Raw genomic sequence first — 24,223 nt, forward strand, 5'->3', positions numbered from 1 at the left:
AAATAAATACAATGCAGTCAGTGCAGTATATATGTAGTATATATACAGTGTGTGTGTATGTGTGTATATATATATATGTATATATATATATATATATATATATATATATATGTAGGAAGGCCAGTGTGGTGGCCTGAATTTATGGGAGGAGCCCGGAGGGTATTTAACCAGTCCGCTCGCCTGTGGTCTTTGTCGGTTTCCGGTGCGCGGCAATACGTCACTAGGCCAACTGCTCGTGTTTCGTTGCCATTCGGATAAACGTCTCTCTACTAGAAATCTCGTGGTTTTCGTTTCCCGTTCGTTTTTGTACAACGTCGCCGGCTCGACTGCCGCAGGTAAGGGTCTCGATTGACCTTCCTGTACTATTTTTGAGTGTCGTTAAAACCTGAAATATCGAATCGTTCGCTATGATACCGGGTTGTTATCACTCAAAACGCACTATTTTCGCAGCGCCCTTCATTTCACGGGCGTCATTTCGGTAGATATTGCTTGTAGGAAAAACTGCACTGTTTTAGTAACTTGTTATGTAGTCTCGTTACCGTGTTCCACAGTCAAAATCGTTGCCAGTCGTGTCTCACGGCACAACGACTCGTACCTCTGCCATAGCTGGCATTTCATCATTTCACTCATTTCTGTCACGCACTGCGCTCCGATTCGAATCCAGTCGCATCCGCTAAATGCGCCGATTCGTTCCGGTGTGCCCCTAGTTGCTCGACCTCATTTCGGTACATGCTCCAGAGCCCGCTCGTTGCTAAATCGACCCGGGTCTCTGTCATGGGAGTCATTTCACCTCACCTATTACGTTCGAATCGAAACCAGTCGCTTTTCTCAAAACGCACAGGTTCGATCGACATGTCCCAGTTGCGTTGGCCTCATTTCGGTACATGCTCTAGAGCCCGTTCGTTGACGGTCGCAGGTTGCATCCTCTCCGATTCGTAGCTCTATCATGGGAAGCATTTCATTGTCACGTAGTACGTTCAGTTCGAATCCGGTCGCATCCCCGTGCACCAATTCGTCCCGGCGTGCCCCAGGTATTTTTCGGCCTCATTTCAGTACATGCTCCAGAGTCCCGTTCGTTGTCAGTCGCAGGTTGCGGCGCACCGATTCGTGCCTCTGTCATGGGAAATCATTTCCCTGTCACGTTTCACGTTCCGATACGAATCCAGTCGCATCTACGATGCACCAATTCGTCTCGGCGTGCCCCAGGTATTTTTCGGCCTCATTTCAGTACATGCTCCAGAGTCCCGTTCGTTGTCAGTCGCAGGTTGCGGCGCACCGATTCGTGCCTCTGTCATGGAAAATCATTTCACTGTCACGTATCACGTTCCGATACGAATCCAGTCGCATCTACCATGCACCAATTCGTCTCGGCGTGCCCCAGGTATTCTTCGGCCTCATTTCAGTACATGCTCCAGAGTCCCGTTCGTTGTCAGTTGCAATCGCGGCACGACCGGTTCGGGCCTCTGTCATGGCAAACTTTTGTCACTCATTTCATTGTCACTTACCACGCTCATGTTCGAATCTAGTCGCATCCGTGATGCACCGATTCGTTTCGATGTGCCCCAGTTGGTTACGGCCTCATTTCAGTACATGCTCCAGAGTCAGGATTCATTATTGGTTGCAGGTTTTGGTTCTCTGATCCATGACTCTGTCATGGGAAATCATTTTCACTGTCACGTATCACGCTCCCATACGAATCCAGTCGCATCGTGCACTAATTCGTCTCGGCGCGCCCCAGGTATTTCAGCCACATTTCAGTACATGCTTCAGAGCATGCACGATTAACGGATAGTCGCAACAGCGGCATGATCGATTCGTGCCTCTGTCATGGCAATCAAAATAATTTCACCGCCACGTACCGCGCTCCGTTTCGAATCCAGTTGCATACATGCACCGATTCGTTACGGTGTGCCCCAGTGCTTTAGCCTCATTTCAGTGCATGCTCCAGAGTCCGGTTCATCATCAGTCACAGTCACGGCAGTCGTTACAAGTACGCACACAAGCGTAGACTTCTTGCAATCATTGCAAACACGCATTCAAGCGTAGACTTCTTGCAATCGTTGCAAGCACGCTTCCAAGCATAGACTTCTTGCAATCGTTGCAAGCACGCAGTCAAGCATGGACATCTTGCAGTTGGTACAAGTACGCATACAAGCATACACTTCTTGCAATTGTTGCGAACACGCATCCAAGCGTAGACTTCTTGCAGTCATTGCAAGCACGCATCCAAGCGTAGACTTCTTGCATTTATTGCAAGCACGCATCCAAACATAGACTTCTTGCAATCGTTGCAAGCACGCATCCAAACATAGACTTCTTGCAATCGTTGCAAGCACGCATTCAAGCATGGACGTCTTACAGTCGTTGCAAGTACGCATACAAGCGTTGACTTCTTGCAATCGTTGCAAGCACGAATCCAAGCATAGACTTCTTGCAAATCGTTGCAAGCACGCATTAAGCATAAACTTCTTGCAATCGTTGCAAGTTCGCATACAAGCATAGACTTCTTGCAATCATTGCAAACACGCATCCAAGTGTAGACTTCTTGCAGTCATGGCTAGCACGCATCCAAGCGTAGACTTCTTGCAATCGTTGCAGGCACGCATCCAAAACATAGACTTCTTGCAATCGTTGCAAGCACACATTCGGGCATAGACCTCTTGCAATCATTGCAAGCACGCATTTGAGCATAAGACCTCTTGCAATCATTGCAAGCAGATGTCCAGGCACAAACTTATTGCAATCATTGCTAGCAGGCAGTTCTGGCTTGCTCAATAGATTGCTTTAGGAAAAGCCTGGATACTTTCCTAAATGTACGTTATAACGGGGTACTTATATTTATAGGTAAAGTTGATCCAGGGAAAATCCGATTGCCTCTCGAGGGATCAGGAAGGAATTTTTTCCCTGTTGTAGCAAATTGGGCTATGCTCTGCTGGGGTTTTTTGCCTTCCTCTGGATCAGCTGTGGGTGTAGAATTGGGTGTGTCGGGTTGTGCGGTATTTTATTTGTTTGATTTATGGTTAGGACTGGATGCACTTCTGTCTTTTCCGACCTGGCTACCCATGTATCTTACCATAACTCCTTGCAATCGTTGCAGGCACGCATCCTGGCATAACTCCTTGCAATCATTGCAGGCACGCATCCTGGCATAACTTCTTGCAATCATGGCAAGCACGCATCCTGGTGTGACTCCTTGCAATCGTTGCAGGCACCCATCCTAGCATAACATCTTGCAATCGTTGCAAGCACGTATCTTGGCATAACATCTTGCAATCGTTGCAAGCACGCATCCTAGCATAACATCTTGCAATCGTTGCAAGCACGCATCTTGGCATAACATCTTGCAATCGTTGCAAGCACGCATCCAAACACATGTTCAAGCACAACTCCTGCAGTCTTCGCAAAGCACATGCGGTAACACGAATTTCTCACAGTCACTACCAACACATCTCCAGTGACAAACTCCCGCGCAATTGTCGCAAGTACACGTTTAAACACTACTTTTGCAATCATGCCAAGGCTTGCGACTTAGCATAACTTCTTGCAATCATTCTTTTGCAAGCACATTCTCAGTGGCACACAAACTGGCTACACGTCGTTTTCAGCAGCACTTAATTGACCACTTGTCTCCTGTGGCTTTTCTTACAAGCCACTCACCGTTTCCTGTCTGTCTGTCTCTCCCTTAGGACAGTTGAGTTCAACTTCCATCCTGCACCAGGATCGTGTTGACACACGCAACTGGCTTCTTCCTGTAACACGCTCAGGCTATACCTAGCCAGCGTTCAGCATTTCTTATCCTTACAGGGCCCGGAGAGCCATCTGTCTTTATGGCCCATACAGCAAGATCCCCACTACGAGGCATCCAGAGGCATCGCCCATAGCCAACGGCAAACGCTCGCCCATCACAACTGCCATCTTTAAGGACATATAAAATCCTCGCATATTCCCCAGTCTTGTCATCCAAGCGGCCATCTACCTGGCCCTTTGTGGTTTTCCATGGCCTAGCCAATTTATTGTTGGTAGCACTGGCAGCCAGGTTCTACACACACACTACCTGACGAACGTTCAAATCGGCAATACGGGCCATTCCCCAGGGTCGATCTTTATGTCACGCCTCCTGGTCCTCCTCTCACGGACACAGGACCCTTCTCAGATCCTTAATTTAGATGCCGTGGCAATAGCAGACCATCAATGTCGGAAGGTTCCTTACTGCATGGATTGGTGTAGCGATGTTTAGACCATCTACGATGCCCCTGTCACCCCTGGTAGTGACAGATGCCACAGCCTCCACAGGCTTCGCTGCAATTTTTGGCCACCACTGGTTACAGAACCATGGCATCAGGGATACTCCTAAACCCCGGGTTTACCTGGACTTCCTCCCTCTTCAAGCTATACCCGGTCATGACAGCCTCTCGAATCTGGGGTTATGTCAGGACAGGACAGGCTGTGGCTTTCACCACTGACAACTGGGCCAAGGCTCACCTTGTTGATGAAGCCAGGTCTGGCCGCTCTCGGTTGTGTCCTTCCTGCGCAGACTGCTGCAGTTATCTTGGTGGCACCAGTTAAAGTCCATTGTATGGGCATCCCAGGCCTTCAGCAACCCCGCAGGCCAAGTCCTGCATAGTCGTCACTTGGCTCGCTACCAACACCATTTCATCCTCCACCTTGCAGTGTCTAAAACCCAGCAATCCGGCTCCAGGATAGACGTCCATTTCTATAGAAAAGGCAGTGCTTGGTGTCGAGTAACCATACTCGACTACCTACTGTCACTCCTGCCGGAACGCGTAAACTCTAGTTCCCTATTGCCTTTTCGTGCTAACACTTGTGTACCTGCCAGTTTCCCAAACACATGGGGTTCTTCTACGCAGCCTACACCTCGACCCCGGTCCATACCGTGGTCACTCTTTAGTATTTGAGCACCCTTGGCAGCATGTTGGCATGGGTCCCAAGTCACGTCATTGAGAGACTAAGCAGTTGGAACCCTGCCTACCTCGCCCGGTACATCCCCAATCCTCGGATGGAAATGGCACAAGCATTCACCAAACTTGCTCAACTAATTAAACTAAAACTAATAAAACTACACCCCTACCTGAATGTTTTTGCCCCCTTATTTTGGTATACCGACCATCAGACCAGGGCACACTTCAGGTCCATTTCATGTTGTTAATCTTATGGTAAAGTCTATTTGTTCATATCTGTATAGGCCATAGGGCTTTGACCATAAATATATATATATATATATATATATATATATATATATATATATATATATAGTAAAGTTGGGGGTTGTTTAGCTCTTGTGGTAGATGCTTTGCCAGTGATTCAAACCAGTCAGGAACTGTATTTTAGGGCACGGTAGCCCATTTTTATTAAAAAGGCAAATAAAGTTAACCTCCCTCTGGAACTGGTACAGCGACTTCAGGACCATTTTCCTTATCGTTGGGCATCTCACTCGATTGACTATTTAGGTGTCAAATTGACTCCAGCCTACTCCTCCCTTTTCTCTGCCAATTATTATCCCCTATTACGCATGGTGTCCACCCTTATGCAAGCCTGGCAATTTCCCTCACTCTCCTGGGTAGGGAGGATCTCAGCGAAGATGACGATCCTTCCCAAAGTCCTTTATTATTTTCGCACTTTGCCTTTCCGGGTACCCGCTTTTTTCCTCCGACTCCTGCAGAATAGGATCCGCCAATTTATATGGGCGCGCAAACGCCCCAGGGTACCTAGAGCGACCCTTTATACCCATAGGCTCCGGGGAGGCCTGGGGGTCCCCAATATCTCTAAATACTACATAGCGGCCCAGATCTCCCCATTGACCATGCTTCATGCAACCACGGATGTTCCTCTGTGGGTGCTCCTAGAGGTGCCTGGTTCTGACCCGTGTTCACTTCAGGCACTCCTCTGGCTCCCCAGGAATCTACGCCCTCCCTCTCTGAGCCCCATGCTGCTTCATGGTCTGCAGGTGTGGGACTCAGTTCGCTCGGCTAACAATCTGATGTCCCCCTTCCTACCCCTACTCCCCATCACCCATAACCCTCTTTTCCCACCCGGTCTGGTGGAGCCCCAAGCATTCTCCTGGTGGTCTTCGCATGGCTACCCACAAGTCCAAAATTTTCTTTCTTCACGTTCATTCCCCTCCTGGGAGAATATCAGGGAAATACAGGGGGCGCCGGTCACGGAGCATTATCACTTTATCCAATTAAAGCACTGGATTGTAACATTGCGCCGCACGTCCACCTATCCCTTCCAAAAAACTTTTTTTGAACATACATGCCATCACTCCCCAGGGTCCCCGGGCCTCATTTCGGCCATTTATGCCTCCCTGAATGGTCGCCCGCCATCGGCACTCCTCTCTTATATGACTCAATGGGAAAAGGACCTTCAGGCCCCAGTAGACCCAGAGGATTGGAACAGAGCCTGGAACACGGTCGCCAAATGCTCGTTCAACACAAATACCCTAGAGGCCGCATATAAAGTAATGTTCCGATGGTATTGGGTACCTGCCCGCACGGCTCGGGCATTCCCTGGGAGTACTGACAGATGCTTCCGCAACTGTGGACAGCGAGGTGACGTCATGCACACATGGTGGGCTTGCCCAAGGTTGGTGGGGTTCTGGTCTAGGGTTTTTGGCTTACTGCAGACACTCTTTCATCTAACGTTTCGAAGGGACACTAGGCTAGCTCTCCTACATTGCCCGGTTCCTGGCCTGCGCGGCCCTCAACAGAAGCTGGCTACCTGTCTGTTTATAGCGGCCAAGCGGGCCATTGCCCAAGCCTAGAAGTCACAACGGGTAGATTTTCAAGGGGTTAAGACACGCATGACTGCTATGTTACTTCAGGAACGTATGTCCAGTATTGTCCATGATTCTCATGCTAAATTTCTAAAGATCTGGGAGCCGTGGATCTCTTATGAGTTTCCCACGCTCCAAGCGGCATGCCTGGGCTTGGTCTAAATTCCCCTGGCGGGGTGTCCGAGCCCGAGCTTCCCCCCTTCCTTTCCTCCCCCTTTTTTCTCTTTACCCTTCTTTCTTCTGTTCCCTATCTCTCTTCACTCTCCTTAGTAATCTCTCCCATTGCTAATAAAAACTGCTGCCACCCATGGACGGGGGTAGTAGGAACAGGGCTTACCCGCAGGAAATAACAAAGGAATAAGTTGTTTGGTACTGAACCAGTCTAGATTTCATCTCTTGCTCATATCCCTTCCTTATCTTGAGTTTACTAGAAATATACTGTGATGGTTAGCCCTTTGGGTTTGTATTCATGATTAGTGGCCCCTGCGAGGGCTCACAAGGAGTAGATTGTAATCTCTTGTTTATTACTGTTTATTCAAAAAATTCTCAATAAACATATTGAAACAGAAAAAGGCAAATAAAAGTCCATAGCATAATGGTTTCCCACACGGGGGTTCTTCTCTAGCAAATACACACACAAATGCTAGTCCACCTGGCTCTCTATAGTAGTACTTCTGCTCTTTATCCTGGTCACACAGACCACTGGATCCTTCAGTGTGGACGACTTTCCAGCTCTCCTGTCTGCTGTGATATTTCATCTTTGATCTTGATGTGATTTTTTCAAATAAAAAAGGCAATTTCTCAAGAATGCTGCTGTCCAGAACTATTTCCTGTTTATTACTTCTGCTCTTTATCCTGGTCCCACAAACCACTGGATCCTTCAGTGTGGACGGCTTTCCTTTAGTGCCTACAGCTCCGCTCTGGCCTTAGTCCTTAAGCCATTTCACTGCCTCTTGCAGTCACACATGTTCTGGCTGACTCCTGCAGCCCTTCTGACTGCTGGAGACCTCCTGTCTCTTGGTATGGAGCAGTCTCCAACTGGGAGCCCTGAGGTATTCCCATAAACTCATAAGGGCTGAGCACACACCCTGCTGGCCATCAGCAAAATCTGGACACAGGGTTAGAGATGCCGTCCCACCCAAAACACTGGAATCTCCAAACTACAGAGCCCCATGATGAAATACCAAAACCTGGAGAAAGCTGTGAAAGCAGTTTTCTCCAGTTCACATCTATGCTCTTCAGTCTTGTAAAAAACAAATTTGCACACCCTGTGTCCCCCAAACTGCCAATTTTACAGTGACAGCATCTCCTACTGTCACAATATATACACAGTGAAGTCAGTGTACAGTATATAATACAGTGTATTGAAGTAGTTAAGGGGGAACCCTATGACAGAATTAAGAAAAAAAAACGCATGGGTTCCTCCCTCAGTCCATACCAGGCCCTTTGGGTCTAGAATAGATTTTAAGGGGAACTCCATGCAAAAATAAAAAAAAACAGCATGGGGTATCCCCCAAAATCCCTATGAGGCCATTTGGGTCTTGCATAGATTTTAAGGGGAACTCGGCAAAGGTGAAACGATGATGTATGCAGCATTGCCAATAAACCATATAAGAGACGATATTACACTATCCTGGGTCTTTTTTCACTTTACATATTAAATACACCTGGTTGCTGAGGCTGTCTGATGTTCTGTTTACCGTCCAGTGTACATAGAGGCTTCTGGTGAGAGAAGCTTGGACAGCCTTCCAGTGGAGCCTTGAATCCAAACAAGCACTTTGTGACCCCCCCGAGTAAGGGTGGTCGCTGACTTTCTGGTAAGCCTTTTATCTTAACTATGGTGATGGGTGATACGCTGCCAAACATCTGACCAACGCTGTTCACTTCTTGTGGGTTCTCCTCCACTGAATACTAGTGGGATCTCCTTCATTGAACATTAGTCTACAAGAACTTTTACTTTTCTTTTTTATCAGATTTTTATATTTGTATATCAGTCACGTATGGATTTTATTGTTCACTTTGTTATTCCATATTGCACAATTTGTTTATTGCACGTTTGAACATTATAGTATGTAATATGCTATATTGTATTATGTTAGCTGTATGTTGAGTCTATTAATTTCCCTATTATTCAATGTTGCATACTAGTTATATTATTATTAGTGATATTTATCATTGCACTTTATCACATGCCGGTAGGCATTCTGTCATTTATGTTTTCAGTTTAATCTAGCGCTGCACTTTATATTTTGGATTACCTTGTCCCCATGTTGATGGGGACAAGGGCCTCGTCCCGACAACCCTGGCCATTGGTTGTTGGGGTCTGCGGGCGGGGGCCTATCAGAATCTGAAAGCCCCCATTATAGGGGGCCCTCAGATTCCTTCCCCCCTATATGAATAGTTATCGGGTACATTGTACAAACAAACAATCATCGAAAATGGTGGCCTGGCAGTTCCCAAAGACGCTTCATTGGTGAACTGTACATCAAAGCGTAAGGACTGCATTTTCCGGGTTTTACACAAAGTCATATCTGGTCTGAGATCGAGGCTTGGAACGAATGCCGATCAGTGAGTGATGTGATGCAGCAGGCAATTTTAAACACAAGTGGTGAAGAGTTGGGGACAACTGTGTAGATGTGTAGAAAAAGAAGAACTGGACATTCTTGTATCACAATATGGTGCTGGGTTTTGCATGCTAATCGACTTGTGGTGCACATTTATTCACAACATGTTTATGCTTATAATTTTATTCTGTTGGTTTGGCATATGCACTGTAATTTATGTCACAGTTAATTTAAAGAGGAACTGCAGTCTGCTCACATAGTTTGTAATAAAAACATCTTTGCCATTCTGAAGCTTCCCTCCTACCACTTTGCATTTTATTTTACATATACTGTGATTCTGTACTTGCCAAATATGTTGCAGAACTCTCCCTCCACTGAGTCTGGCTGCAACCATTTTAACCGTGGACAGCTGAAGCTGCTGCCTGTTCACTTCCTGGGTTTACCCAGACACACAGAGGCACACCTCCAACACTGCAGCTTGCATTGGCCGTCTTATGACTCATCCCCCCTCACTTCCTGGCAAACTTTCACAAAGGTTAAAGAGGAACTGCAGTCTGCTCACATAATTTGTAGTAAAACATCTTTGCCATTCTCAAGCTTCCCTTCAACCACTTGCATATTATTTTATATATACTGTCATTCTGTGCTTGCCAAATATGCTGCAGAAATCTCCCTCCACTGGGTCTGGCTACAACCATTTTAACTGTGGGCAGCTGAAGCCGCTGCCTGTTCACCTCCTGGATTTACACACCCAGAGCCACGCCTTCAGCTCTGCAGCTCTCATTGGTCCTCTTTTACTCATTTCCCTTCCTTCCTGGCAAACTCTCAGCTGAGTTAGAGAGAGCTGTGCATGATGTCATAAGCCTAGGCTATTTACCTGATGAAAAACAGGAAGTGGGCTGTATGAGGTATTTACTGGCAGAAAAAACATGTTTTACTATCCGAAGTTAAAACAAGAACAGAAGATTTAATAGATGGAAAGATGAAAAAAATGACTGAAGTTCCACTTTAAAGAGAGAGCTTTGCATGATGTAGGCTTTTATACCAGACAAGAAACAGGAAGGAGTAGGCTGTATAAGGTATTTACTGACAGAAAAAACATTTTTACTATCCAAAGTTAAAGCAACAAGGGCAGAGGATTTAATAGATGGAAAGTTGAAAAAAATGACTGAAGTTCCACTTTAAGTTATGAACAGTGTGTAAGCGCCGTGTCTTTATACTTAATAAAATGATATAAGTATATAAAATATAGCCCACTAAAATTCATATAATATTATATCATTCATATCATATTATAAAACTCAATATACAGTATGTTAAAATCCTTTTAAACGAAACATTCCTGATTAAACAATTGATATCAAAAGTAATATTAAGACCTCCAGGGGATAACTCTTGGTTTCTATAAATCCACCACAACTCCCTCTGAGTTTATAGTCTTAAAAATTATATGATATATTGGTGCACAAAGCACTGCAAAACAGTTTTTTTTAATTGATATAACAATGTTATCTATAATGCTGAGTAAAAGCGAGACAATAATAACTTTGAAAAAAAACACAAAAAGTGTGAATTGCTCCGTAACCTGTAAAACACATGCATACCAGTAATTGCGATAAAGTCTGTGTGGATGGGGGGGCATGACTAAACACTTCATGCGAGTGGACGCAGCTTCCTCTGCTCCGGCCAAAGATCTGCTTAATACTACCTGGGACTTCCTTCCCTGAGACCCTTTCTGCTCCTGTGTCATCCCTCCAACAGCGGCTCAACCCACGGGAGTATGAAGCGCGAACCAGTAACCAGAGTGATGACTAGGAGGAACTGGGAAAATGGAACTGGCTCTGGGCTCCAAGGATGGCGCCAGCCCGCTTCCACCACAAGCTCACTCAATCCATAAGAAACAAATGTGTGGATCCTAGGCCTCCTGGAGTGCATGGAGGGGAGAAATCCCACTGAATTTATAGAACAATGGCTACTATAAACCTTTGATAAGCAGAACTTTTCACCTTTTTTTGCAGTATAGTGTGCACACAGAATCCCAGCCAGACTTCTCCCTCCAGGGAAATTTCCACGACCATTCATCTAGAAGCTACTACCTTACAAGGACAAAGATAAAATCCTGGCCTTGGCCTACACAAGAGGCAATTTCAAGGTTAATCGCTCCAAAGTCTCTTTCCAGATTACTCTTGAAGTTCAAAAGCTGAGGGCTCAGCACATGGCTCAGCAATGCTGTATCCAGCAAAACTTTGCATTGTGGCCAATAATGAAACATTATTCTTCGACAACCCTAGGACGGCTGCCCCTCGGTTGGACAGGAATGACCAACACCTGGCTCCACGTTGTAGGAATGCTCCTACCTGATGCTGCACTGCTTCGGTGAATTGTCACTTCCCTTTCTTTTCTTGGGATCAGTTCTTCAGGGATGTCCTTTTCATGATGAGCTATAGGTGGAGGAAGAGTTGCTTCTAATTTCTTAGCCTGGTTTTCTATGTTGTTCAAATGGCTCCACATATCGTGGACTGGATGCGCACATGTTGGCCTGGGCGATGTTTTTGTCCCCATCACCATTCCTGCAGAAAAATTGTTTGGTTTTCTATTTCCGGTTGCTAGCCTTACCTGGCTGGCTCTTTTTTTTTCTCTTTTTTTTTATGGTTTTCTCTATGACTCTGAGGATGCATATGACTAAGTTATCACACCATTGCTGAACTATTTTGTTATACTAACCTGGTTGACTTGACCTCCACATGCCTTTAACCTAAGGCTCAAATGCGTGTTATACGGTGTTGATTGCTCCTATATCTTATACACATATCTAGCTAACTTATATATACTTTTGACTAATGATGGCATCTGCTCTTGTGTTAATGTCCTGAAATGTAAGCAAACTAAAGGACCAAATTAAAAAAAATAGCTATTTTTTCCACCCTGGCGCAAAACAATTCATCAATTGTTTGTTTGCAGGAAACCCATCTTACTCAAGACACTGTCTCCTTACTTCAAAATAGGGCTTATCCTATTCAGTATAATTCTGTATACTCCGCATTTGCTCGGTCTACCAGCATCCTGATATCTTCTAAAATACAATTTTCCTACAAACACACATTGATAGAGCCTCAGGGTAGATATATCCTATTGGTGTGTACCTTGTTTTCTATGACATGTATTCTGGGCTCAGTGTACATTCCTCCGCCTTATAATGTTGAGGTGTTGAGGAGGATAGGTTGTTTGGCAGATCATCCTTGCTTTACCTCAACTGATAGTAGGGGATTTTTATAGTGTATGCGACCCACGTATGGACCATCATCCGACGGGTCTCTAATCAGACTCCCTTTTTTTAGGCAGTTCCAGGAGCTGGGGCTACATGATGTGTGTCGACTCCGTAACCCTAAGTCACATACCTATTCTTGCTACTGTACCACCTATCCATCCTTTTCTAGGCTTGACTTAACCTTGGGCACAGATTCATGGCTCCCATTAATTTTTGCCCTTAGCTAAAAATCAAACCATGTCTTAAACCTAACTTGCGTCTCAATGCTTTATGACTGTGGGTATTACCGTGGGGTGACTCCATTCGTTGGGCTTTTACTGAATTATTTTGTTCACAATGACCATTCTACCACTCCACAGGTGGTGTAGGACTCTATGAAGGCCTTTTTAAGAGGATTACTGATACAAGCTATTAGTGCTTATAAAAAATCCAGTGTGGAATGGGGGACCCTTCTGGCAGCAGATTTGCAACAAAAAGAATCTCAATATATCTAGAATCCCACTCATTCCAATTGCTCTACATGAAAAGATGTGCAATTACTGTATAAAAGAACAGCTTTGGATAAGGTTGATCATGCACATCTCTTTACCAGGTGTAGATATCTTGAAGAGGGGGAAAGAACTGGTCATATGCTAGCGATTATGGTTAACTTCCAGGTGCATACTAACTTTGTTTCTTCTATCCTCACACCTGTGGGAGGAGTTTCCCATGATCAATATGATATATTGCATTACTTTTGTTCATTTTACAAAGAATTGTATCACAGCAAGGTGGATTATTGGCTATCCCAACTTAAGGAAATTTTAGCCCCACTAAAAGTACCATGCCCAAATGGCAAAGCTCTGGGTATTTACGGACTGCCATCAGAGATATACAAGATCTATGGGGATATTTTATTATGGAAATTGTTGAAGACCCTAAACCAGGTGTTCTCCTCCTTTTAAGCTTCCACACACTATGAAAGATAGCTGCATAATAGCATTGCCCAAACCTGGTAAGGACCATTTGCTTCCGGAGTCTTATCGTCCGATTTCATTATTGAACTCGGACATTAAGCTTTTAGCTAGAGTACTGGCTACTAGATTAAGCTATGTCATGCAGCAGTTAATACATTCTGACCAATCAGAGTTCAACCCGAATAGATCCACAGCAGTAAATCTGAGAGGACCTAATCTACTAACTGCCTTCAGAAAACATGGGTAGTAGGGCTATTTTGTCTCTTGAAGCTGCCAACAGATTCATATGGCGGATCACACTTTTATATTCGGCTCTGCGAGCTTGTATGCAAATTAATGGTTCAGTCTCTGTTTTTTCCCCTTTTCAGAGGTACTAGGCAGGGGTGCCCCTTATCCCCATTGCTATTCACGTTAGCTATAGAACCATTGGCGATAGCAATTATGTAAATCAATACTATCAAAGAGTTTAGGAGGGGATATAGTAAAGAAAACTATCATTATATGTGGATGACACTTTGTTGTTCCTAGGGGACACGGATCGTTCATTGACCTCTACTATGACCCTGATAGGCACCTTCAGATTCTTTTCAGGATTTGCTATGAATTGGGATAAATCCATTTTATTTCCACTAGATGAACCCTCCACCTCTCTGCCACAGATTGCCCAACAAATTATGTAGCGACATACACCCTAAAGTGGAGGGTTACTTACACCATAATTGACTCCCATCCTGAACAAATCCTTAACAAGGTTAAGAGCCAAGTATGGACCAAGTTGCCCCTATTAGTGATAGGACAAGCAAATCTAATAAAAATGATTTGGGCTCCTCAAATACTTTGTTTTCCACAATTTGGATACCCATTAAGTGGTTTCAAAAACAGATTCCGTGTTCCATGTTCTCTTATAGAGAGGCCAAAACCCCAGGATTAAGTTATCATTACAGCGACCTAGGCATGCAGGGGCCTGGCAGTGGCTCATGTGAGACTGTATTTTCTGGCAGCCCAAGTCCTGCAGGTTTCAAGATGGGGGCAGAAAATTGGTCAGATCCTGTACAGTCCTTGCCACTAAGTAGATCTTCTCTATCATCTATCAGCCCAGTTGGAGTCAGGGTCTTTTGCTCTTGCCTCTGGCAGTCCCACCCTGATCCTTATGCAGAAAGTATGGCAGGAAAGTAGACAAATTATGCAATATGAGGGTATTTCAATATATACACCATTATGGGGGAATGAGAATTATAAGGAACTACGCAAACTAGAGGGGTTTGAGCATCGGCAACATTATGCCCAGTTGTATACTCAGAATATGTTAAGAAAATTCCAGGATCTACAGTTGTATTAGCCATAGCCAAATAACAGATTCTTTTTATACCCACAATTGCAACAATCCCTTCAGGCCCAGTTTAAACATACTGTATCACACCAGAGGTATGGCCTATGCCACTTATAGATTCCATCGCCAGGATTGTAAATAATAAAAAAAAGGCCTTAGTTCTTCCATATATAATTACTTGATGGGACAGTATCAAGAGGATGGTTACATGCCTGGGTAGAGGAGGTTGGGACAAAGATCTGGGAGATATATTGAAAGATATTTGGCAGAGTATCTTGGAGCAGGTTCCTTCTGTGTCTGTATCATCACAGCAAAGCTTATCCCAGTTGTTTATAATTCATTGCGTATACAGGACTCCACTTAAACTGTTTCAAATGGGATAGGCAAGACATATCTGAATGCCCGCGGTGTTCGAGGTCTCCTGCGGATTTACTCCACATGTTATGAAAATGCCCCGAACTGTTTAGGTATTGGGGCAAATTAGTGAACACTATTAATCGCTTATAGATCTCGACCCTAAGATATGCCTTTTGGGATATCTAGATAATTAAATATTTACACCTGATATTATTAAACCTATTAACAGGCTGCTGTTTATAGCGCATAAAGCAATTTAATTAAAATGGTTGTTTCCTGTGTCCCCTACACATAAGGAATGGCTTATTTAAGTCAATGATTGAAAAAACAACAAGTGTATCGTAATAGGGGTACATATCATACATTTCATAAAATATGGGGGCCATGGTTAGCTGTCCCTGGCCATGCTCCTTTTCCAAATTCCAAGTGTCCAATTAAGAACCATCAAATTAAGGATTAATTCTCTTGGGTCTGCAGAGCCTTGCTGCTCTCTGAATCAGCGGGATAGCCGAGGTTCCCTACCCCTGCTGTAGACTGTCAAAACACAAAGAAAAGAGAGAACGCACAGGCTCTTGTGCAACACCTTTAATGTATTTGGATAATACATTAACCACTTGAGACCCGCGCTATAGCCGAATGACGGCTACAGCGCGGATCTCCTTTGCCGGGACAACGTCTATTGACGTCGTCCCGTGCACGAGCGGCCTGCACGCTCCCTGAGGGGCTCGCGCGGCGCACTCTGATCGGCGAGTCTATGAGACTCGCCTGATCACTGATCCGAGCAAGGGGTCGATCCCGACCCCTTATCACGTGATCAGCTGTCAGCCAATGACAGCTGATCATGTGATACAACGGAGCCGGTAATCGGCTATTATTCCTGAAAACATCAGTCCCGATCACGGCCAGCCCTGCCAGTGCCCACCTGCCCCCTGCCAGTGCCACATCAATAAAAAATGTGTCCCCCCTGTCAGTGCCACCCAGCAGTGCCCACAGTGCCACCCAGCAGTGCCCACAGTGCCACCCAGCAGTGCCACCCAGCAGTGCCCACAGTGCCACCCAGCAGTGCCCACAATCTGCCTCAACAAAGGTGCTGCACCCCAGTGCCACATATCTGTGCCCATCAGTGTCATCTACCAGTGCCCATCAGTGCCCAGCAGTGCTGCCCATCAGTGCCCAGCAGTGCCACCTATCAGAGCCACCTATCAGTACCCATCAGTCCCATCTATCAGTGGTACCTATCAGTGCCCCTTAGTGCCACCCATCCGTGCCACCCATCTGTGCCACCCATCCGTGCCATCTTATCTGTGCCCATCTTTGCCCATCAGTGCCGCCTTATCTGTGCCCATCGGTGCCGCCTTATCTGTGCCGATCAGTGCCCACCAGTGCAGCCTATCAGTGCCCACCAATGCAGCCTATCAGTGCCCACCAATGCAGCCTATCAGTGCCCACCAGTGCATCCTATCAGTGCCGCCTCATCAGCGCACTTCAATGAAGGAGAAAAATGACCTGTTTGCAAAATTTTATAACAAACTATTAAACATGATTTTTTTTTTTTGCATCTTTTTTTGTTTGTTTAGCAAAAAATAAAACTCCCAGCTGTAATTAAATACCACCAAAAGAAAGCTCTATTTGTGGGAAAAAAATGATAAAAATTTCATTTGGGTACAGTGTTGTATGCCCGCGCAATTGTCATTCAAAGTGCATCAGCGCTGAAAGCTGAAAATTGGTCTGGGCATGAGGGGGGTTTAAGTGCCCAGTAAGCAAGTGGTTAAAGGTGTTGCATCAGAGCCTGCGTACTCTCTCTTTTCTTTGTGTTCTAAAACCTGTGCCTACAAAAATAGCATTTTTGTACTCACCGTAAAATCCTTTTCTCTGAAGTTCATTGACAGACACAGCATCTTCATCTTGACCTTAGGGTTATATCCTTTAGGAGAGGACTACGCAGAAAGTGTTAAAAACAGCAACACTTGCACAGTACCCCCCAGGAGGCGGTCCTACTGGCTATAACCCCTCACACTGCATCCAGCAGCTCAGTTCGTCAAAAGCAGTACAAACATAAATAGGAGGGGTGGGTGCTGTGTCCATTAATGAACTTCAGAGAAAAGGATTTTACAGTGAATATAAAAATCCTATTTTCTCTTTCGTTCACTGACGGACACAGCATCTTCATCTTGACCTTAGGGACATCCCCAAGCAGGGTCAAAGAAACGAGTGGTAGGAACAACGAGAAAATAACTCCACCCATAACAACCAGAGCTCCTCAACGGAGGAGTTGCAACCTTGAACAGCCGCCTGCAAAACCTTGCGGCCAAAGCAAGCATCCGAAGATACGCTCATATCAACCTTGTAAAAATGTTTGAAAGTGTGAACAGACGACCAGGTCGCCGCCTTACACACCTGGGAAACGGACGCTTGATGTCGGAAAGCCCAAGAGGCATCAATTTCCCTGGGGAGGGGGGCGCCCGTCCCCTTATGGCATAAGCCTGAACAACAATCTATCTGATCCACTGAGAAATGGTGGCCGATGAGACCGCCAGTCCCTTCTTCGGATCAAGCACCAATACAAACAGCGAGTCTGACCTCCAAAAAGGAGCCGTAGCAGACAGATACAACCGCAGAGCCCGGACTACTTCCAAGGAATGCAAAGCCACCTTTTTGGGGTGTGACAGCACGAGGACATAAGGACGGAAGCACAATGTCCTCATTTAGATGAAAGGCCGAAACAACCTTGGGCAGAAACGAAGGCTGCAGATGCAGCACCGCTTTATCCTTGTGGAGGATCAAGTATGGAGACTTGCAAGATAAGGCCGCCAGCTCAGAAACCCTCCTGGCAGATGTAATAGCCACTAGAAAGACTACTTTCTGAGAAAGTGTCAAGGGGATCTCCCTAATGTTTTCAAATGGCGGTTTCTGAAGCACCGAGAACACCAGGTTCAAATCCCACGGAGGTAGCGGTGGTCAAACCGGAGGGGCCACATGTCGAACTTCCTGAACAAACGTACTCACCAATAAATGAGTCGCCAAGGGTTCGCTGAAAAAAGACAGTCAAAGCTGATATCTGATATAAAAAGATTACCACTCCAGTAATGACCTCTCCCAAAACAGATGTCTCCACAATCCCACAGGGTGCCAGCTCTGTTTGCAACAGGAATCAAAGTGAAAAAATATAGCTGGGTAGCCGCACTCCAAAGTATTCAACTTTATTGCAAAAATATGATTTAAATCATAGCATCCAGGCTAATGTACAGACTAACTGCACAGCCGCTGACATGTTTCACATCAAACATGGTGCTTAGTCAGCTCCTTGTTCCTCTTTGATTGTTGACATACACCCCCACTGTGGCGTTGTCCGACTGGATCCTGACCAGACCAGATCTGTGACCATGTGGAGAAGCACCGCCTGATTGCCTGAAGTTCCAGCACGTTGACCAGCAGACAGGATTCTTTCTGGGTCCAGCGACCCTGGGCTGACTGTACGCCCCAAACTCCCCTCCGACCGGTCAGGCTGGCGTCCGTTGTGATCACCACCCAATGAAGAGGAAGGAATGACTTCCCAGCCCAAAGGGCCGGCGACCTCAGCCACCAGAGCAGGGAATCCCTGACTAGCTGGCTCACCTGAATTTGACCTGAATTTGACAATCCAGGGACAACGGACATTTGTCCCATTTTGTCAGAATCTCCTTTTGCAAGACTCGAGTGTAGAATTGAGCATACGGTACTGCCTCCAAAGTGGCTACCATGAGAACCATGAGAACCAGGACTTGCATGCAAAAATGCAGTGACGACCACCTGCGGGACACCTGCAGGACACCAACAACTTCACTGCAGCTTGAAGAGTCTGCAACTTGTCCGAAAGGAGAAAGACTCTCGCCTCTGAGGAGTCCAGAAGTAAGCCCAGGTACTCCAGACGTTGAGTCTGCACCAACACCGACTTCTGTAGGTTCAGTACCCAACCAAACTCCCAAAGAATTTGCATAGTGATTGCCACATTCTCCCTTAATTCTGAGGCAGAAGCTGCTCTCCGCAGGAGGTCATCCAGGTAACCCACGATTGCGATCCCTTGCTGCCTTAGCAAAGCCAAAATTGGGGCTAGCACCTTGGTGAAGACCCTCGGTGCCGACACCAGGCCAAAAGGGAGATCTACAAATTGGTAGTGCTCATCCCTGACCACAAATCGCAGAAACCTCTGATGCTTGATGTATATGGTGACATGCAATTATGCGTCCTTGATGTCCAGGCATTCCAGAAAATCCCCCTGATGGAGTGCAGCGACCACTGAGCGAACTGATTTCATCCTGAACCTTTATACCTTCACAAAGCTGTTGAGGGCCTTAAGGTCCAGGACTGGATGGACCCCTTGCTTCTTTGGGACTACAAACAGATTGGAGTAGAATCCCTGACATCTTTCCGGCGTCGGTACAGGTACTATCACCCCGCGCAGCAGCAGGTCCTGTACTGCCCCAAACAGGGCCTCCCGACGAGCCGGCAGAAGATGAAGGTTGGAGGGAAAAAACCTGTTTGGCGGACAAGAAAGAAACTCTATCTTGTATCCTGATGAAACCAGTTCACAGACCCACTGGTCGGAAAGTAGGGAGGTCCACCGGGCTGCAAACTCCCGGAGGCGACCCCCCAACCGAGAGTCGGGTTGGGGGCAAACCTTCATGCGGTAACAGATTTGCTCATAGGCTTGTTTGGCTTGGGAAACCAGGGACGCTTTTGTCCCTCAGCAGGCACCTTGTCGGACTGGGAATGCTTACCTGCCGACCCGGGCAGAAGAAAAATCCGCTTCTGAGTGGAAAAGGAGGGCCCTTGCCTACGGCATGTCTCCTTCCCTTTTCTGGACTATGGGAGCAACGTACTCTTACCCCCAGTAACATTCTTAATAATGTCATCCAGTGAGGCACCAAATAGCCTCCCTCCCTGGAAGGGCAAGTCCACAAGTGCCTTCTTAGATGCCTGGTCCGCAGACCAGCATTTCAGCCAAATCAGGCGAGGTAGCACTACTGCTGATACCGAGGCTCTAGAGAGCAAGGGGGCCGTATCTAAGGCCAGCTCCACGCAGACCGGGGAAGCCTGTTGCTTCTCCAACTCACGGTGCAACAATTTTAGCTATTCAGTAAGCATCTGACACCAGGGCTGTGGCTAACACTGGCCGCAATGCTGACCCCACCACCGTAAACATGGACCGGGCAATCGCCTCGGCCCTTCTGTCGGTAGGGTCCTTGAAAGCAGGACTCCCTTCAACCGGAATAGTGGTTACCTTATTTAACCTGGATACCGGGGGGGGTATGGGGGTATGGTCAACAATCTGAGTCATCCTCACTGTCCGTACATTCCTGGTCCGCATCTGATACGTCAGAACAGGGGCCGCTTGTCACAGCATCACTGAATCAGAGATTTCTCCAGAAGACGGTGGGGGGAAGGGGCATATTTTTACCCCCCCCCCCCCTGCGCCCGCAAACCGATTCTACCCTGGCAACAAAGGCCTCCAGGACCGTCGACAGAGTGTCCATGGGCACCGCAGGTGCAGGGGAACCAGTTGCAATAACAGGGATGTCTGGGGAAGAAGCTGCAGCTTCCGACATCATGCTGACCCACACTCGTTTGTCACCACTTAGGGACCCAAGGCAAGTAACACAAAATATCCACCCTCTTAGCTGCCATGGACTGAGGAGCCCCCTCGCAGAACTCACCACCCTGACCCAGGTACTGCTCTGTGCTGCTGATGTCTGCTCTCCCCTGTGTCATCCATGAGGTATTTGTGAAAAGCGCGCTGTTCTAGAAGGAAACAAGCACCCAGCACTAGAGGCAACTACTACCTGAGGCTACTAGAAAATGGCCGCCTCAGCAAAAACATCTGAGGGCGCAGAGAAAATGGCCTACCAGAAACTGTCTGAAAGGCAAAAATTGGCTGTGGCTACAAAAAAATGGCCACGGCCCCAGAAAAATGGCCGCGGAGCGTGCAGTGACCTCCCCACATGTCACACACAACACAAACACCCCACCTTGGCCCAGAAACCGGGAAGAGGATGAGCGGACCCCCAACACCCAGTTCAGCCACCTGCCAGGACCCAGAGTCCCCCCGGCCAGGTACATGCACCGCACCCCCATGTGTCCAGTCAAACAGCAGCTCATAGCATGGGGAGGAGGGAAGGGACAGGGAGAGAAGAGAGGGAGAGTGAGACCCCCTAGTGGACCACCCAGGGAATGCCCAGCTGCTCTATCCTGCCGAGACAGGTGGAACCATACTAACCCCTCCTGCAGGGACTGCCTGACGCATTCCACAGACAGACCCATCACCCGTGCAGTATGGGGTGGCTGCCGGCCACAGGACACTGTGACACAGACAGCAGTAGCCCGGTCATATGTGTGCCCCCGGAGCATATAGCTCACTGGCTGCCCCTGGATCAGACGGTGCATGTGGTGGCTGACCCAGCGCGTAGCTAGGGCCTGCTCACGCTTGATGGCTAGGCTGGGGATACTACAAGGATCTATATTATCCAGCCTATCACCTGGCTGTTGATTGTAGATCACAGGAATCAAAAATGCTGAAAAAATAAGAAAATTTCCAGGACCAATGGTCCCACCGGGAGCCAGGTCCTTCTACGCTAGGCAGAAACAACACTGAGCTGCTGGATGGAGTGTAGGGGTTATAGCCAGTAGGACCACCTCCTGGGAGGTACTGTGCAAGTGTTGCTGTTTTTTTTACACTTTCTGCGTAGTCCTCTCCTAAAGGGGCGATATATCCCTAAGGTCAAAATGAAGATGCTGTGTCCGTCAATTAACGAAAGAGATACTGCTTGTGTACTTAGCACTGTGGTGTGTCTTGTAGGATAGAAAGATATAATGTAGTGTGTACTATATAGCCAAGTAATTATACAGCAAGGCATGCATAGCCAGGAACCAGCATGTAAAGATATTGGGAAACCCTGTCTTACCTTGTTTACATTGCAGTCCCATCCAAGATCCAGTCTTTTACCCCGAAACAAGTAACAAAGCAAAAATTACACGCCGATTCCAAGTATACACAGAAAGTAACCAATTTGGAAATTACTAGTTAGTAATAAGTCAATTAGTACTCAGATCTTTATAGAAGAGGAAAAGAAAACTGGTGAAAAATAGAAAAAAAATCTCCTCAAACTGGAGACGAGGTCCACCACCTAAAGACACTAGCAAAGAACTGAAGCCTCACAGAGTGGGTTTGTTTTATATGGATATAGTCCTAGCAAAGCTGTAGCCAGTGTCCAATCACCTGTTCAATAACCCATGGACTAAGAATAGATTTCTGTGTCCTGTATTGTACGATTAAATTAAAAAGAAAGTTTGACAAAAAAAGAAAATGGCTAGTAAAAATAGTTACATTTTTCCCAGAAGAGAATAGATGCCCACTAGCATAAAAAGAAGCATGCTGGGAGTGGAAGGTGTTATACCAGGCTGGTCACAGTTTTTTTTTATTTGCCAGTGTCTTCCTATACAACCCAAATGTCTTTGAATCCTGTGTCCCTAATGAATGAAAAACAAATACAAATCCCTGCTTAATCCCCATGTATAGAGAAAGAATCTTATGAATCCTTACCTTGATTATGTGAGCAAAGTATTTTCCAGACACCTTGTTATCTGTCTTGATGAAGATTTCCCTAAGAACAGATTCACCTACTGGGTTATATTTGGCATTGAACTTGTCAAAGCGATGGAAAGTATTTCTGTCCTATGGTAAAGAAATAAAATACATTTCAGATAAAACAAATATATAGATATTATTAAAATTACAATATATTTTCATTATAAGGCAACCAAATTGATCAATTTTCTTATATGGATATTTCTACTTACGTAGAACAGCCTCACCGGACAGAGTATATAGTTCAGCCTCACGAGATAGGGTATATAGGTCAGTCTCACAGGACAGAGTATATAGATCAGTCTCACAGGACACAGTATATAGATAAGGGTATATAGAGCAGCATCACAGGACACAGTATATAGATCAGGTTATATAGAGCAGCATCACAGGACAGAATATATAGATAAACCTCACAGGACAGAGTATATAGATCAGTCCCAGAGATCAGGGTATATATAGCAGCATCCCACGTAGGACTGACTGCACTGCATAGTGCTAAGTCCTTCTGAGCCCTATGCAGATCTCTAAACCTCTGGACTAAGCTATAGTCCCAAAAGTCACAAGCAGGTAAAAATAATAAGACTACAAGCAGGAGACAGGCAGCAAACATTAGACAGCATGGAGACTTTGGCCACAAAACGTTTAATGTCCATCTCCATTTCTTTGCTTCTCGCGGACCAACAGCAACATTTTCTCAAAACTTTTTGTACACAAAATCATATACATTTTCTCAGTAAAGGAAAGCAACATACAGATATTGTTTGGCCATCTTTAGTGTGTTATTCTTTTGCATAGAAAAGATTACTGCACTTTTTATATTGACGTAAACTAGAATGTTTTCAAAATACATACAGATGCAGTCATATAGGCGGCAGATAATAAACTACAAAGTCTAGCCAGGGAAACAGAATTTGCTCAAAGATACATGATCTTAGAATGCATCAAAGATACGTGACCCCTGCCCCATGCCAATATAAGTAGTGGCACACCGCGCACCCAGCATTAGAGCAGGAAAGAGCATCGAGTCAACATCAGATGAAGAACAGAGGGAGAACACAGCGGAGAAGACCCAGCAAAAAAGCGAGAAGATAGAGGAAAAGCCCTGTACAGTGGAGAAGACAGCTGAGAGAGGGAGAAGTACCAGAGAGGGCTAGAAAACATCAGTGGAGAGTGGAGAAGACCCGGAGAGGGGAGAAGAACTGGCAGACGACGTCAGTGGAGGAGGCAGAAGAGTCAGAGAGGGTAGAAGAAATCAGAAGAGACGACGGAGCTGCCTTAAGAAATTACTTTAAAAACCTGTGTAAAGTAAAGTTTGGTTAGGGGTACAATGT

The 24,223-nt window shown here is 46.0% G+C and overlaps 1 protein-coding gene across 4 annotated transcripts in view; it reads right to left on the reverse strand.

The window, feature by feature from the left end:
• The window catches only part of AMPD2 (adenosine monophosphate deaminase 2), a 304,820-nt gene that overhangs the window by 89,763 nt on the left and 190,834 nt on the right, over window positions 1-24,223 (reverse strand). For all 4 annotated transcript variants that reach the window (XM_077481332.1, XM_077481334.1, XM_077481335.1 and 1 more), the window contains exon 11: window positions 22,845-22,976. In XM_077481332.1, coding sequence (XP_077337458.1) covers window positions 22,845-22,976 — 132 coding nt within the window. The remainder of the gene's footprint in view (window positions 1-22,844; window positions 22,977-24,223) is intronic.

Source organism: Lithobates pipiens, unplaced genomic scaffold (genome assembly GCF_037356315.1).
Source record: "Lithobates pipiens isolate NorthernLeopardFrog02 unplaced genomic scaffold, aLitPip1_a1.2 Scaffold_16, whole genome shotgun sequence".
NCBI classification, from domain to species: domain Eukaryota; kingdom Metazoa; phylum Chordata; class Amphibia; order Anura; family Ranidae; genus Lithobates; species Lithobates pipiens.